Source organism: Falco punctatus (assembly GCF_963210335.1).
Source record: "Falco punctatus genome assembly, chromosome: 9".
Lineage (NCBI taxonomy): Eukaryota > Metazoa > Chordata > Aves > Falconiformes > Falconidae > Falco > Falco punctatus.
In genome coordinates this window covers 6,840,932-6,859,370 of record NC_137589.1, presented here as the reverse complement: position 1 = coordinate 6,859,370, position 18,439 = coordinate 6,840,932, and the positions used below count along the sequence as shown (strand labels likewise).

Sequence of the window (18,439 nt, the reverse complement as noted above, 5' to 3'; positions counted from 1 at the left end):
ACCAGCACGGTTTAATCCCTGGAGTTGCTATGAAGCCCTTCCACCCGAACATTGACTAGATTTGGCATTACTTCATTTGTGAAATCCGACAAGATTTTTTTGTGTGGAGCTTATACTGCTATTAAACCAAAATATCCAGTAGCATCTTTGTGGAAGGCAGAACAAAAGGTAACAATTGGAAATAGCAACAAAATGCCTGGAAAATACTCCTTCCATACTGTCAACTATACTTAAAAAGGTTTTCCTTATCCTACTGCATCTAAAAACATTGCAATTTTCTTCACTTTAAAACCACTTTTTTTTTTTTTTTTTTTTTTTTTTTTTTTTTGTCGTCTTCAAATTCCTGTATCTGTAACAATGCTAGCCCCCAACGTGGACGTGGGGACAACAGTAGAAAAACTGACTTGTGTTGGTGCAACTCCCTGTGTCACTATCAGGAACAATCACTGACAGGAACAAGTCGCTCTTCCATAGTTTTCCTGTACCAATGTAGTTAACTTGAGAGACAAGCCCGCACTTCATTTAGGTGTGTCATACTTTCCAAGGCTTTTTAAAACCTTTTTCTGCTGAGCAAACCAATAAATATTTAAGAGCAGTTTCTGAAGAGGACAAAAAGGAAAAAGTAACAGCACTACAGTGAGTGAAATATGAATTCGTTTGGTCTATTACCATGGACTTCCAGGCAGAATTTCATGCAATCTGTTTGCCAACTGTTGCATAGCAAAGATAATCCTTCCTTAGATGGACTGCCAGTCCACCTACCGTAAAATCAATGAGAACCTTCTAAACCAATTAACCATTTCTTAGTTTTCTCCTCCCACTTCTCCCTAAAGAGTCGTCTTCATCAGAAAATGCTATTAACAGCAGCAGTACGGGTACAGAAACAAGTTCCAGAACCTCAGCAGCTCCGCCGTAACCCTTCATATGTTTTCTTCCAGCAGAGACTTAGCTTCTGGGCAGGTACATCATGCATGCAGACAGCTAGAACAATGCAGCCAGCGTGCTGGGTTGTTTCCTCTTTTAACTTACAGTAATTTGTCCATGTCTCTACACTAGAACAAGTGAGTTGTAAACCTCTAACAAGTCAAGTTACATCTTTGGCATCTACTGAAATATCACAGCCCCCTGACTGTGGGTTTCATTATCTAGTGACACTTCACGTGGTCAGTCTCCCTCTGTAAGTAAGGGAGAACCAGCAAGCCGGCTCCTAGACACAAACAGCCAGGTACAAGAGATACAGATACTGCAGTTGCTTTTGTAAGACTCACCGTCTCGTTTCCAAAAAGGACATCGACGTAAGGCATGACTTTCATCATAGGCTCTTTGTAGAACTGGCTAATAAACGGCGCAGAAAGATTCAAGCTGAAGATCTTGTTGTTTGCAGAAGCCTGAGCAGCCACTTTTAATACTGCTTCTGGTGACACCGTCAGGAAGAACCCCTGCAAGCATCCAAAGAAATCAATGTATGTTACCAATATGTTACCGTATGAGGAACCACAAGAAGCATGCTGCTTCTAAGTCGTCTCCCCAAACCCACCTTTGTCACATGCATGCACAGATAAAAGCTGGAAATACTGCCTTTCCATTAAGGTATTATGGAGGTGATGAAGAATCTACACATGCCTATAATCACAACCTTCCAAAATGAAACATAACTCCCCTCCTCTGCATTCCACGCAGTACACTTTCCCAGGGCAGCTAAAACTAATGTTCGTATTTTAAAAGGTGATATAATTCTAAATGCCCCAGTTAGACTGTGATGCTTACTTCCAAAACCCAGTACGATGGGTCTATATGCAGCTAGGAGATCAATGAAATCCCTTGCCTGAAAAATGATTACCTTGTTTTTTATAAACATGTTGAGTATGCCGTCATTGTAGTAGGCGTTACTGTTTTGGACAATCCTAGGGGTTTTCACGTTTCCGCGCATGTATTTTATTTCTCCCCCTCCCAAAAGTATTGCTCTTTACTCTGAATATGAACATTCGAGTATCAACTGTGAAACAGAACATTGAAACAAACTCATCCAGAAATGACTTTGCCTATTAAATTGCGAATGGTGATTTCAACCCTGTATGAAGAACAGTTCCAGGCTGCCGTTTGGAATTTAGCATTGCAGACTGTTACCTCGACTGCACGTGTTCCAAGAGTTATGTAAAGATCCCGTCCAGTTTCATTACTCTACTAATTAGACAAAGGCTTAGTCTTTACACTAATTAAACAAATCTTGTATGTTTCATTTCTATAATCCTAAAAGCAATTTTACAAACTCTTCTCAAACTCAGTGAATAACAGTAATTTTCAAGCAAGAGCAGCAAGTGTTATATTTAAAGCAAGAGATAATGTCTAAGGCACAGTAACAAACAACTTTGAGGGGGGTCTGATAAATAAAACACCACCTCAGTCCTATCCGTAACATCACCACCATGACACTCTAAAAGGTATAATAGCGAAACAGTGTTATTTTCCAGTTCTTATCCATATTATTATGTCTTTGGATCACAGAATATCTGTATTTTTATCCTGCATACTTCAGCTAACAGCTCACCTTAGGCATTCTACTGGAAAAAATGACATAATGAAGAGCCTACAGATTAAAGACTACTTAGAAAGTCTTCCTATTTGTTTCTCCATACTCCACACTCTCCAGTCTGACAAATACATGATTGATTTCAAAATCTGGGCACGATTTGCTACATGACGTTAAAAGTCCAAAGGGCACAAGAATGCTTTGCATCTTGTGGAGTTACTCAGTACCTTGAACGACTGGAAGCCTGTAAACATCCAAGCTTCTTTGCTATTTTTACATTCTGACGAATTAAAATGAACAGTTTATATAACATCTTGTCTCCATAGCAATCTCTACCATCTTTTAGTTTTTTGTTTAATGAACAGAGTTGGATTTTTGTAAAAAACTGTTCCAAACACAAAATAAAAACCTTTCAAGGCTAACATGTTGCCAGCTGTGGATAAATCACAGATTGCTGTACAGTGGTCTACGTAAACAGTAACCTGGTCAAATAATTAGGCTTCTTACCAATTTTAGGCTGAAAATTTCATCTGAACTAAAATACATCTGATTGTAATTTAAGGTACAGAACAACTATCCCCGTGAGATCTCACTCAGGCCTGCATCCAACTCCCTTTTCCTTGGAAAGGCAACACAAAAGTACTGAGAGGCAGATAGGAGAGCTTGCTTTTCAGATCCTGCAAAATAAAGGCCAGGAACTCTCACAGGCTCGAGCTCCGTCTTCTGTGTTTCCTAAAAATGACTTTTGCCATTAAATTGCATTCTTCCAAGAGGTTTTTCATATTTTTATTTCAATAACTATTTGACATTACAACATCTAGAAATTAAAAGTGGTGTGTATGAGAACTCTTTGCCAACTATAACATTTCTTAGGAAAAAAAAAAAAAAAACAGTTACAGCAATAAAAAAAATATTGTAGCAGTACGACTCACACAGTGGAATTAACAACGTAGGAAGAAAATGTATAAAATCTGAACTGAACAGATTTGGGTTTGAAGAAACCTAATTAGACACCACCTCCCCCCCCCCCCCCCCCCCTTAAGTATTTACACTGAGTTTGTCTCCATTTTGAGTAGAATTCCAATTACAGCTATGACCGGTCCAGTTAGATGAACCCAGCTGCCTAAATTTGAATTACAACCAGATAAGCCACAGACCACGCCACTGCAGCATGTTACGGTCTTGTACAGGAACAAACTGCCCTAAACCAAACAGGTTTTCTTCTGTCTCACCGGGGTTCACAACGAAGCCACTCACTGGCTTCCTTAGAACCACAGCCTTGCGGCTGCCACCGCTTTTGGTGCAGACGATGTACGCAACGGAATGCCCAAGTTCACTGCTCCCACCTACTCCAACAGCTAACCGTTAGCCAGCATGAGCTTCGAGTCTGAGACTACGTCTATGTCGGTATCGCTGCTATAAAAGGCTTTGTCTTTCACTAGGAAGAAATTCCGCTCCCACTAACAAGAAGGTTAAGAGGCCTCTCAGAAGATATTTTATACCCACCTACACACCTCGGTCTACTTCTGAGAGTTTTGGAAACCTTTTTACCCTCAAAACCCAAAGGTAACTTAAAACAACTACGAGGAAAGTATCTGTAATCAAAAGAAGAGATGGTTAATATACAGAAGTTCCAATAGCCCACGAAGCTTCCGTTGCACGCAAAATTTAATTATTGCGCATGTATCTATCTTTGTGAGAAAGCACTGTACGTACAAGGACATATGATAATCGGACAGCGCAGTCAAAGAAAGGCAGCAATATTGTACTAAGAAAACCTATTAAACATGAAAGGCTATCAGACATAGTAGCAGCACGCAGTATTCCTTTGGCATGCACTGATTGAGACCGAGTACACCAGATGCTACTGCTCCACGATGTGCCACTCTCTGCTGCTGCTCAAAACGTAATGAGCCTGTTTTCTGTGCCAGGAGGAAGGTACCACTGCACCACAAGCCAGCGAGCAAGGCTAAACACACGCATACACTAGGAAAATAGGGTGATAAGACTCCCCTATCTACATGCATGTTTGTATGTATACATGCACAAAACACAATGATCCTTTTCTTGCACACTGTGAACAGTCCTTCTGTTTAAATACAGTCCTTTGGTGGAGAAAAACGTTTTCCTTGTGGGAGAAAAGAGAAACAAAAAAGGAAGAAGAAAGGAAAACATTTGTGTATTGCAGACACTTGGCTACGGGAGATACAGTAGCTTGTTTGTAACTTAAGGAGCTTTTAAAATTCAGTATTAAGATGCACACGAAAGCAATAGACAGTCAAGAGGTAACATTAATTTCACTTTTACAATATGCAGGAATTCTTTGATGAACCTTTTAAAATACGCCACAGTGCTGTCAATACAGGATAGCATTTTGCACTCCAGTCTTTTTTTTTTTTCCTAATAGCACTACCAGAAGGATTTGGTGTGTTTATACACAAGCCATTTCTCCTTGCAAGTCACCTCTCTCGTTTTTTTTTCACACGCAGACCAAAAAGGTTTCTTCTGACCTACACTAAACTCATACCACACTCACTACAGCAGATGTGTGGGCAGCAAATTCAGGGTGTCAAAAGCGCCAGCAGCACAGAATTAGAGTGCTGAAGGACCTCGTGAAGTCAGAACAGCTCTGGCTTTGGTGATAGTAATACAGTAATTCTGTATAGGGCGCTCTCTCCAAACTGAGAAACCTTGCCATCATTTATTTGCTCACATGAAATAACATGCTCGCGCCGAATTCATCTGGATCACACACCTGTAATGTCTGCACAACGATGATAAAGATTTTTTTTTTAAGCCAGGGAGTATTTCCTTAAAACCTAAACTGAAATCTATGACCTAGTATACATTCAGGCAAATCCAGGCAGAGATGATAACAAACAGCTTTTCAATTTTGGATTTAATATTGTTTAATAGCACAGAAGCAATGTTTGCATAGGAATATACAGAAATAATAAAAATCAGGATTGCTTTCACACCTACTAGCCACTAAAATGCATTTGCCCTCTCTTCCTTCGAGCTCTCCCTCTTTCCTTGCCACTCCCATTTGCAGAGTGGTTCGCATGAAATAACTTTATCATGTGAGTGACAGGATTTTGAACCATGGTATTCTGAGCTGATTCTGAAATGCCATTTGGTAACAATGTAAAATCAATAAATCGCAAGTGTGAATCAAAATATTTAACTTTCAGAAAACACATATATAACAGTCTGCTGCCATTTGAGACAAATTATATTCTGCCAACATGAAAGGAACACATCATTTAATCCAAAATTATTTTATAGCAAGCATTTACAAAAAAATGCAATTATGACGATATCACACTCTCATCCATCTAAAGGGTGGAATTTTTCAGGCACATAGGAAGTTTGACAGTTACGTAGTGACAGTCCTGATAAATACTGTGATTCAGTAAAGCCCTACAGAAATCATCTAACTTCAAGTACGCTGGCAGTTCCAGTAAAAGAGCGAGACTGCAGAGGTGCCAAGAGAGCTTGCTCCGTTAAATGACAGACATAACCAAGTCAGAGCTTTTGGACCTGGTTAAGTTTCCTGTGTTCTGTACACAAAGAGAACTTCAAGCCACGCACTTGGGCAGAAGAGGCTTCCCTCAGCTCTGCTCTGCCGGCAGCCTCATCTGCTGCCTTCTAGCAGGAATACCAGGGCTTGGAAGGAGCGAGGCTGCAACACATGGCAGCTCTTGGGCTGGAGAACGAACCTCTAGGTAACCGCTCCAGCCAGAAGAACTTACACAAGGCTTCCAGGTGCCCTTACAACCAGAAGAGACCGAAAAACTTTTGTCTTCTAGCCTCTGAACCGCATGGAGCACAGATTGGGAGCAGTCCCATATCCCACCCACTGTGAGACAAGGCAATGAAATCATCTTCCTGCAGAACAGGAACCAGAAGGAATCTTCTTGGAACATTACAGCAAAAGCTCTTCATCTGTCTTAGTACTTATGCGAGTTTAAAAGAGCAGGGAAGAATTTAAAAGCTGTCTTTAACACTGAAATATCTGAGCACAATACTTGGAATGTGCAACACCATCAAGCTAGCAGACTTACGGAGCCCGTACCTCTTCTTCTGAGTTTTGAGCATTTATGCTTGCAACCTGTTCCCGCTTGAAATTACTCACTAAATTATTTTTCTTACTGAGATAGGACAGTATACTATCCAATGAGAGAGATACTAAAATACAATGTGAAAAAAAAAAGTCTAGTAGTAATTAAACCCCCACAAATTAAATAAACAACACAACCTTTATTAACGAAGGTGCTTGTCCTCTAAGTAATTTTTTACTTTCCCTAGGAAGGCCAAAAGTTCTATGTAACTATCCACTTGGGAAATGTTCGGTCTGTAAAAATATATATATATACACACACACACACATACATACATATATAAAAAAAAATTAAATATATATATACCTGAATGTTATTTTTATGTATGTACCTGCTCTTCATGCAATAGGTCATTTAGGAACTTAGAAAGTACCTACACAGTATCAATTGAATTCTGAAACCGTATTTTATCTTGTAGTGATCAGCAAGTGGTTACTTAACGAAACAAAACCCGCTGCTTTTCATCCAGTTCCTACTGGAGACAGTTGTTTTAAATCAGGAAGCAAGGACAGCAAGAATGCAACAGTTTCTCTGAGTAATTGTTTTGGCTTGTTCCTGTATGCATTGTTTATTTTTATGAAAGTATTGCTTTATAACTGGAAAATGACTAAGCTGTAAACTATTGTTTTATCATTCAGAGTGGCCAGTGTTTCTGTTTTTGATAAAAGCCAAGTTTCAAACACTTTTCAGTAACATAAGAAAAAACCTAACTGTCAGTAAATGTGCTTATATTGACCGTGACATTTTCCTCTACGACGGTGCCAACATGTCAGGAGAGGATTGCTTTCAGACTTGAACAGCTTCTTTGTTGCTGAAGTGAACTCTGATTGCTGCCATATTAGTATCTATCAGATTAAAACAGTAGCAGATAACCTCCAATATCTGACATTAAATCTCAAAGAAAATAATTATTTTCTGCATATATTACAATTTCTTTTTAATTTTAAACAATTTGAAAATCTTTTCCAGTTCCGATTACTATTGATTAACTTAAGCACTCCCCAGGAAGTTCTTCCAAGCCACGTTTAAGACAAAATAATTGTGTGCCCGCACTTCGGAAACGTATACTCGCAGAGTGTCTAGATGAGAACTTGATCAATGAGGTGGAGGTGTAAACGAGAACAGTAATAGACCTAGCTTTGGTGCAGGGAAATGTTACCCCAGGAAAAAAAATACATTAAAAAAACCCCTTCCTATTTCCCTGGAAACTACAAAGTTGGTTAAACTCATTCTGGCAAGATGAATTAAGATCTCAAGATGATGGTTTGACACAGCTCCTTAAAGTCTGCCCCTCCGTGAGGAAGCCAAAAAAAATAATCTATATGCTTTCTGAAGTTCAGCACAGTTTTACGTGAGTTTATCAAGCTCAGGGAGCAAGGTGTCTATTTTTATTTATACTGACTTTATAACAAAATTTTGAAGGAAGTACTAAACATCATCTGGGAGACAGGAGCCTAGAGGTTTTATTATTTTGATTAATAATTCAACCTTTTTTGCCTCTGTTTACCCACTTGCAAAATAGTTATAATGATAAATACACCTCCATTGGCAGAACCAGTGGGAGGTTTAATTACTTAACATTACTGAAATGACTGAAATTCCGTGTTGAAAGGTATTATAAAGTACAGGCGATTACCATCAATAAAATATAAGCTCCAAATCAAACGTGCTATGTTAAAGAGCAAGCCACTTCATTTCTCCTAGTATCCCCAAACCACTTTTCCACGCTTTTTCTTCATTGAAAACCAATTCAATCCTTACTGAACAAGCAAAGCATCTTAAACTATTTGTTAAATTTTTGATTAAAGAGAGAAACTGTTTCTTTCATCTTTCATACTTCTAAAATAGCTCTTGTATCAAAATCAGGTTTGTCTAACACATCTATTTATATGATGACAATGTTGTGTTTAGTCCAAAAAGTAGACTCAGACATACCAATTACTGTCTAATGAAACAACAACCAGAAGTCTAAAAATTAGCAATTATATTATTTATGATGTTTGGATTGATTTTCAATCTTAATTCCCACAATTTTGTGCGCAATCCCTGGGTCCCTGTCCTGGCAAATAAGCATTTTAGTAAGTATAGAATAAGGTATGGTTAATTCGGGCCGTCGATGTCTGTGCAACACTTGCTTTTTTGTGTATGGCTAGTTCCATTAATATAATTTGGCATCTCATTAATTATGAAAACATCAACCATATGTTGAATTCATTCAAGTTCATTGTGTACATAATATTTACAGTATATTAGTAAATTGAGAGAAACTATGTAACTACAAATGCATAGAGATTTTCTAATTCTCTAGACAGTTAATCCTCAGTTTGAAAGCTCTGTAAGCAAACACTTAAAACAAGCCTATTCCTTGCTTATTCAAATAGCCTTGAACAAGAACAGAACAAATATGACTATCTTTTTAATTAAATGTGCTTGTATCACTACAATGGTTTATTTAAAACACTGAAAAGACTGAAGCAATGACTGACCATCGATGTATTAGTAGCTCATCACCACTGACTGATGGATGTCAAAAGATGCTGTAAAAATGCAGGTTCTTTGATATGACTGTACAAAGTCTTGTGGAGAACCGTTCAAAACTTGCTTATCAGTACTGCTTAAAGATTTTTTTGTTTAATATTCCATGGCCTGAGAACCATAAAAATTCTGCCGCTATGTACATGCAGGAGGTTTTTTTGGTTACGTGACAATGCACACAAATACTGTGACTTTTGGAGCGGAGGGGGAACATAATTTGGGTTTCCCCTGCTGTGTTTATAAACAGTAGTTCCCATGTTAAGAAAAAAAAAAAAAAAAAAGGAAAAAAAATTCCTTACCAACCTCCTGCTCTATAGTAGTATATAATGCTATATCTGTGCCCTCGGAGTGTCAGGATCCCCAGGTGATGCACGGGAATGTGGCTGTTGCATAATATAAACACATACAGGAAAGGAGTCCCATGCCATGAAAAATCAGTCACCTCCAGCATGACTTCCATACCTTACGGATTTCCCTGTCAACAACGTGGTCACGCTATGAAAGGTTTCACTTAATTTCAGGTTAGAAAACAGATATAAGGTGTAATAAAACACAGGTATGTTTTCCCCTAAGCACTCTCATACTGAAACACTTAAGCAGAAACCTTTATTCCCTCCCCCGACTACCTTTGAGATCTTGTAAATTATAAGAACATAGCAGCATGGGGATTAAATATTAATCAAAGTCATTACCATCATCGTTAGAACATATTTCAAGAGCTCCAAAGAAAGAGCATATTATTTCCCTAATAAAGATCCTATCATCAGAAAGACTACACTGATATTGTAGCATGGTAGGTATAAAGAGAAAAAAACAAAATGATCAAGAGGTAACACAAAAGATTTCTGAAGCTTATTGCCGTATTCATATGCTAACTCATCCTTTAACGGCGCCTGTTTAAGTAAAGCAGACTCACCACGGGCTAAACAGAGCACAGAAGCAGACAGTCTATTTACAAATTGTAATTTTGTTGAAGGAAAAAAAAAACCAAAACCCACAACAAAAAAACCCCAAGGATCCAAACTCCATAAATTGTATCCACGGAAATCCAGAGCAGCTCTAAAGCTTCAGTGGAGATCTGAAGTCATTTGGTGTGCAACACGGCTGCCCACGGCGCAGCCAGCGCACCTCAGACTGACACTGCTCACGGGATGACTTCTTTGCATTGAAGTAATGACAAGTTTTATGGAATAATAGAACATTTGCTATTTGCAAATTAAGGTGTAAATGATTAATAAAACAACTACCCTCTCCCACTGCCCAAGGTATATGGCTGGCTGATTTTAAACAGCCTATGTATCCTTACGATATATTTAATGTAATGTATAAGCACCACTATTGGATTAAGTGCATAGTAAAATAAAATGCTCAGAAGAACTAAAAAAGTAATTGGCAAAATAATAAAGGATGTATTTCTTTTAGTTTCTGGCTTACCAAGTCTCAAAGTAAGTGCATTAACGTTTCCTTTTAAATATCACTCTTCTCACAGCTCGAGCACCAGAACCACAGTTCCAAAAAAACTTCTTTCACCGCAAATGTAACATTTACTATGAACGTGCAATTAGGTCCTAATCGCTTGGATTAATTACCACATCAGGTTTTACAATAAAGCATTTATTGCTCACACTTCCACACATTAAAATTAATTATTTAAAAGAACATTAATGTTATTGCTTGGCCTCTTAATTTTCATTATATAAAGGCCATTGCATGACTTCGCTTCTGAACACACAAATAAATGAGGGTCACGACCTATGCTAATTCTAATAATTATTAAGAAATATAGTTGAAATGTGGACAGTTGTTAAATTCTAAACAAAGATATTTTCACTTCAATTAATTTGGGTAATAATAATTGTCTGTAGAACACTTTGGCTACAACGAGCTATATAAATGCTTAACATGAATTATTATGGGCTGAATGAGTACTTCCTTCAAATTCAAAGCAGGGGCAGGGGCAAACACCTCTAGCTATTAGCTCTTTAGAGCCAAATAATACTTACTTTAAGTTTCTGTTTCTAATGAACTCACACCTCAGAAGCCCAGTTTTAATAGCAGGACCACTGCTGTAACCTGGGACAGCAGCGTTGGACTTTTACTCCCAGATCTCACGATAACATTGGGTTATTGTGGGAGCAGCCGGTTTCAGTAGGAGCTTCAATTTGCACTGCTGCTCAAGATGCTTGAATACTCTAAATCATAGAATCACAAGCGGTTTGGGTTGGAAAGGACCTCAAGGACCATCTTGTCCCATCCCCCAGCCCCGGGTAGCCCCTCCCGCCCCCCTCCCCAGCCCAGGCTGCCCCCAGCCCCATCCAGCCTGGCCTTGAGCACTGCCAGGGATGGGGCACCCACAGCTGCTCTGGGCAGCCTGGGCCAGCGCCTCGCCGCCCTCACGGGGAACAATTTCTGCCTCACAGCTCATCTACATCTCCCCTCTTTGCAGCAATTTTCAAGTAGAGCAGTATTCAAAATATTCAGAAGAAAATGAAAAATTTGAAAATGAAGTAAGTTTTAATTTTCTACTGAATATTTTCCATAGTTCTCTACTTGAAAATAACGCCACTCCTGTCACATTATTTGCCCACATTCACAGAAAATCAGACCACAACTACAAGAAATATGACTGAACACACATTTTTTTCCATTTAAAATGTGTAGTATTTTTAAGAACAGGCTTAGATCAATAAAAGATCAAGCTAGGTGGTCAGCCTATGGCAGAGAACTAACCTTTCTAGATGCAGAGTACCTCTCAGTTTTCACATAAAACGATGCCGAGAACAGCAAACCCCTCAGACTTCTTGAGCAAATATCTATTTGCTCCCTAAATGCGTGGCGTGGCCCGTGACAACACCCCTTTAGCCACCTCAGAAGCAGAATGTCCCCACGCAGTTTCTCAGTCTTCATTGGCAGGTACCCAAGTTCAACGGGGTACGAGCCCCTTCCGTGGGTGTTCAGGTGGCGTACAGCTTCCGATAGGCACGCTTGCCAATCACTCCATTAAACACGCTAGCGCTGGCAATGGAACTCAGGAAACACTGCACGCGGCTGCGCACGTGTATACATCGTGACGTAATTTTTGATGGTAGGAGTATTTGCTACCGATTTGAGAAATACTGTGTAACGTTACACCTTTTTTTCCCCTGCAACAATAGAAACATATGGGCAGTATTTTCTAGTTAACATACGACAGACAAATGGATTTCATAAGCTGTCGTTTAAATGAGAATTTGTAGTTCCAAATCAAGTTACAGATTAAGAAAAACACAGCAGAACAGAAATAACAATTAAGAAAATCACTGGTAACTGGTAATTAGTGACTTCTTCGCTTAAGCCTCCAAAACTGTTACTTTAAGAAAACAAAGTTACATTGAAGGAGTTACTTCCAAGGTGGCAATTCTAGTTTTGGAAGACAGGCCTAACCCCTTGAACCGACTGACATCTCTCGTATTTGTTAGTGCCCAAATTAGTTTGTCTGGTTTAATTGAATTTGCTTATTCTTGAAATGTTGAAGTGTATAGGGAAAAAGAAGAGAGACTGATACAAGTCAGTATTCTGAAAAAAAATTGCATTTAAAATTATATAATTCAAACAGTTTTTGAAACTCACGAGTCTTTTAACATTCTAAGAAATTTCATGTGGAAAAAGAATTTTCACAACAGGGGTCAAACGTTACAATATCCTTAGAATATTCCAAACAACTGAACATAAAGCAACTACGTAAACTTCGAATTTGCTCTGACAAATCTCTGGTGGTCCATTCCAACCTGAATTATGCTAGAATTCTGTGATATAGACTAGATCCGCGCATATTTGAGAAACACGGACAAAAAGTAGGTGGACAAAGCATATAACCTCTGATGTTCTATCAGCTCCTAAGAGAGTATTTCAGAGCAGAGCATCGCAGATACTGCATACATCCCTAACGATCCTGTAAGAAATCAGCTATTTTACCCTGAAATAAACACCACAAAAGGTATACGCATGCAAATGAACCATGTAAATGCATCAAAAGTAGAATAACACCTTAGAGATTAAGGTCCTCCTGCAGCCTGTCAACTTCACGTGGAGCTTCCTTGAATTCCAAATTATCAAGTCAATGAGGTCTTAATAATGCCTATAGCCCTACACGTAGACAGTCCTTTGGATAGGAATGAGCTCTGCTACAAGATTATTAATTATGAAAAAATGTTCCCTGCTCTTTTTTGCCCTTTACTTGAATCTCTGCCCATCCAGTTTGTGTCCTTGAAAATAGAGAGAATAAGAAAAATAGATACTAAAGCTATCATTATGTACTTAACAGTGTTAACTTGTGTGCTAATTTATACGCTATAACCACCATTTTCTAGACTAGAATATCGATGAATAACCTTGACATATTGGACACATATACATAAAGACAAATGAAAGCGCTCCTTTTTAAATCAGTATTTAAGCTCACGTTTTAGTACTTCTATAGGAAAAGGAAGTTGGGATCTCTCAAAATCACCTCCTCAGTTCTGAGAGTTTAAATCCATTCCTCATGCTAAATAAACATAGTTTCTACCTCTTTAACTGCCAAACTAGAACATTCTGGAACTGCATAATAAATAACCTAATTCTAGGAAATGAGAATTCTTGGTCCATGTTGAAGTAGAACGCAGCATTTGTTCCTCAAAGCAAATGTGGAAAGCCTCCGTCTTGAGTTTTTGATATAGTCTTATATTTCTGTATCAACGACGTCCCTTCGTTCACAGGAAAGCCCGATGATTAGGTATTTACTGGAGCTTGCTCTCTCTTCAAAACAGCTCACTATGGAAATCAAGGATTTTCTTTGCAGTCCTGTCCCTGCAACGCCTCCCATCAACATCTATGGCCCGAGCCAGTCAAGGAGTCTCTAAGAAACCAAAGCCTGGCAGGAGTAGTACCAAACACTTTAAAAATGACAGGGAAAGAAAGCCATGATGGTACCGCCAAACCAGAGTTCAGAAGCCACAGATAAATATTTCACATTTCTTCACCTGTCCGATACCTAGAGCTCTAATTTTCTTCAGGAAGGGCAGTGGAGACACACACCAGCCGTTTCCACAAAACTCTCCCTGGCGAGCAGTATCTCTATGACACTACTTTGAACATCTGCAGAACAAAATCAAGCTTAAGCAGCTCCCTTCTGAAACAGATGTTTCAATACTGCAATAAATCACGGGACAACATATTCCCCTCTCCAACAGTCACATTTATCCGTAGTAATAATTGCTGTTAATCAAAGGGTTAAGTAGTTCGTAATGACATGAACAACAACAAAAAAAATTACTTGACAGGATTCCACCCTCATTCCAATCTCTACCAAAGCGTCAAATGTAATTATAAATTTTCACCAAAGATGTCAGATTCTTATGTTAATCTTTGCACAATCTGACATTGCCATTCTTCAACTTTAATAGATGTGAACAGTTATCACTTTGTTTGTATGTCACCACAGACAACATAATCAATAGTTTTCATATCTTTCTGTTCATACTTTCTGTTAAAATGAATTTTGTGAGTGCTGCTTACTTTTGTTCCACTATGAAACTTGTTACTGCTTGAATAGAGAGTACTTAATCTCAACAATAAACATTATAATGTATGATAAAGCAGTCGGAGAAAAAAAAAGGTTCAACAATTTTTTCCAGTCCCCATTTTAACATAATCTGTCCTTATCAAATTAATATCTAACAACAGTGACACAAAAGCAACACAATGGATGGCTTTGTTCACTTTAGATGTACTAATTTGAAGCACAAACTGCCTTTCACTCCTTTTCCTTTTCTGCTCTGTATTTCTGTAGTAAGGAAATCTTTACTCCGTGAAACTCAATGCAAAAAGAATTTATAACTGGAAATAACTGGTTTACAAAATATTACCTGTCCTCATCAATAATTTCAACAGAATCCACAAACAGATGGATGGCTTTTTTAATTGTTTCCATACCCAAAGAGCCACCGGGCAGCCTGGAGAGGTATTCTCTCTTCATCTGAGTGACAGGTCAAGTACCACACAGGCACATTCAGCTCTTCATGCAGTTCTACAGCAAAACTCCTCCAGCTCGGAGCACAACCAGCACAGTTGCTCCATACTGGGAAGAGAGACTGATAGATTTTCATAAGAGTTGCAAATGACACTTGTTGAAAAATTGTTTATTGTAGGGTAGTGGCTCCTGTGAAGGTGAACTGGACCCTTAATGTGTCTGCTCGTATTCCTATTCTCTATGGATGCTATGAAGCACTGAAATTTTTTTTAAAAAGCTATTTTTTAAAAAAATCAGTCAGCAGGGCACAAAACTGAAATGTGAAGAGGCAAATAAATTTCTTGCTGGCGCAGGCTTTACATTGGCTTTTACAAATGAGCACCACTGTGCCACCAGCGAAACTGGTCCCGATTTTGAAATGTTTGCTGTACTTGAGTTGAGAAATTGACTTTCTTGACATACAGTCTGATGGGAAGTTTCCCTTCTGGGCACCAAAACAGACAAAACTGCTCCAATGGAAAGAACTTATTCTGAATATGATGATTTAGCGTACGTTTTAGGCTCTAGCTTGACCTAATAAGTACTTGAGACTGTTAATACCCAACAAGAGTCAAGGTTTTCTATTGCCAGCACCCAGATGACTTCTTCCAGTGCCAACCAGAACCCGTTAAGAGTCTGCTTCATCCACACCTCCCTAGCTCAAAACTGATAGATATAATCATAGGAGAGTATGTTTATGTCACCTAACTGCTAGGTTTTGCCAGAGGTAATTACTGTTACTTATGAGAAACTGCAGCTGTGGTTTAGGGAAATTACGTGACTCCTCCTTGAATGAGAGCCTCAGACCTGTGAAGCCACGCACTTCGCTTGGGAAATCCAGCGGTACTGAAGCCCGGCCTCACACATTTATCCTCTGCACAGTAATACCATGGGATGGTTCAGGCTGCTGAAAAAGCCGATTTCAGAGAACGGGTTGTGGCACTTTGGCATAGGGGTAAGGAACAGCATCTGACACGTCTTCAGACCCTATTTACTCCTGACAAATTGCATTCAGATGCGTAGGAGCTGCAGAAGCCTTCCTGCGAAGGTGGCTTTTCTGACATCCACTCTCTACAACCACGATTGCTTATATCTCACGTACCCTGCTGTACCCCTGTCCACTCTCATCTCAGAGCAAAGGAACTTCAGAATATTCACTGTGAATAACAGTCCTTGGAAAACATTCAACAATTTCAAGACTGTATGATACATTTTAGAATTTAGATATTTAATAGCGCTGATGACTAGCAATTTTCCACAATTACCATCATAATCGTTCTATGTTCTGAGAAGAGGATACAGATGACAACGAGCTGTTTGAAAAACTAAACTTTTATAAAACATCCTTTGAATGTCTGGCATTTTCATACAGTAATACTTTGTCTGCTCTTCTGACTGCCTGTTACAAATTTGTATTTGGCCTTTGGATTTCTTCTTATGGCAAGAGTCTGTTCTGAGGAGAGCTGTACCTTGCTTTTTTACTACAGTGAATTATGTATCTATTCAGAGATAGTGCTCTCCCAAACGAACATCCAAGCCTGTTAAAACGGTCTGCCAATATACTGTGAAGATCTGGGAAATGGCACACCCTCACAAATGCCAGACGTAATTCTGCCCACAAGAAAAGTCAGATGGATTCCTCCAATAAATTCCTACTTCTTTTGTCTGCCTCTTGGTTGATATATGATACCACTGCAGATGTATCCAATTTTATTAAAATTTGTCCCTTCAGCTCCATTCCAAAAGGAGAATTTTCAAATTTACCCTGAGTTTGTGCACATTTTGCATTATGTTGCTCCTGAGCTGAAACCCATGCTGAAGGTTTATTTCCTTTAGTTCAGCCAGGTCTGTATCTGGTCAGTCTTCTGTGTTTGTGATTGAAAAAAACAGCTGTATTTCACTAAAAGTGCTTGGATATTTGGGCTCCCATCTCAGTAAGTTCTTCAGTTAGCGCTGAAACTGGAATTATTATGTCCGCTTTGGCTGAGTTTGAAAATCATCACAACTAGCAGCGCAGTTCAAACACCAAAACCTCCCACAGGACTACATGCAAGCCACAAAGATCTTATCACCGCTAGGTCTTCAAATCCGAGCACAGCTTTGCTAAGTAACTGTAAGAATAACACCCCTGAGTATTTGTAGCTTTATAGCAAAAGCTTTTCCTAAATGAGTGGCTAATAATGTACTTTAAGGAGATACTGGTAAATCTATACTTAAAGATGTCACTTAATTCCTCCCCTCTGAAGACATACGTAACGTTACAAAGCACAGAGGAAACTCACTCAGTTAAAAGCCAACACAGTTGTCTATAGTCTTCCCTGAATTTGATATTAATCAATTTCTGAACTATTCCGAAAACCACATGTCCTAAACCTCCTCACATAGCAGAGAAGTATCCACTGGAAAGTTAAAAAAAGTAGCGATTCAAAGTAATTTTTAAAAGGCTGTTTGAGTGAATGTTCACCATGCATTTAAGCACAATTATTTACAAATAGTTACACACGCTGACAAAACAGCTGCAGTCGCTACACATTCAAGATTTTCCTAAAGGGACACAGTCAAAATCTGTTGAATTGGGAAGCATTAAGACTTTATACTGAGGTAATACTGAACAACCTTGCACTGAATTACTCATACGTTTCAAGACTGATGAAATAACTCTACACAAATAAATCCACAGAACACAATGCAGGTATACAAACATGCTGTTTGTTCTGCACTGCTTCATGTACAGACACCGAGCTTCTAATTGAACTTGTCTTTGTGTAGTATTACTACACCACAGAAAAGAGGGTGTTTTGTTTCTACAACCGACATTTTTGGCATTATGCCCAAACTGCTCTGAATTCTGATGACAGTGCCCACAGACAGTCATCCTCCCGTTCCCAGTCACTCATTCTGTTAGTGGTGTTTGCAGACACTGACGATGTAGCACATCCTTTGCGGCAAGGTTTGTATTCCACTTTCTTCCTCCTTGTCTGAAGATATTACAGTTCAATTCTATTCACATTTAAGGGAACACAAAAAGCGTAAAAGTTAGTGTTGCTCACTGGGAGATACTTTTCTGCTTAGAGACACAGAAGGGAAAAATACTGTGTGCAAAACAGGGAGATGAATTTTAACGCAAGTGTGAAAATTAACTGGGGTAACTTGTCACTGTGGTGTCACAGCTGGTCCTGCGACAGATGAGCCTTAGTCTGCATATAGAAAGAATATACACTAAAA

General features: G+C 38.9%; 1 protein-coding gene across 3 annotated transcripts in view; it reads right to left on the bottom strand.

Annotated features, from left to right (window-relative positions):
• Nucleotides 1-18,439, bottom strand: part of ADK (adenosine kinase) — a 291,562-nt gene that overhangs the window by 80,618 nt on the left and 192,505 nt on the right. For all 3 annotated transcript variants that reach the window (XM_080403196.1, XM_080403195.1, XM_080403197.1), the window contains one exon: nt 1,269-1,439. In XM_080403196.1, coding sequence (XP_080259322.1) covers nt 1,269-1,439 — 171 coding nt within the window. The remainder of the gene's footprint in view (nt 1-1,268; nt 1,440-18,439) is intronic.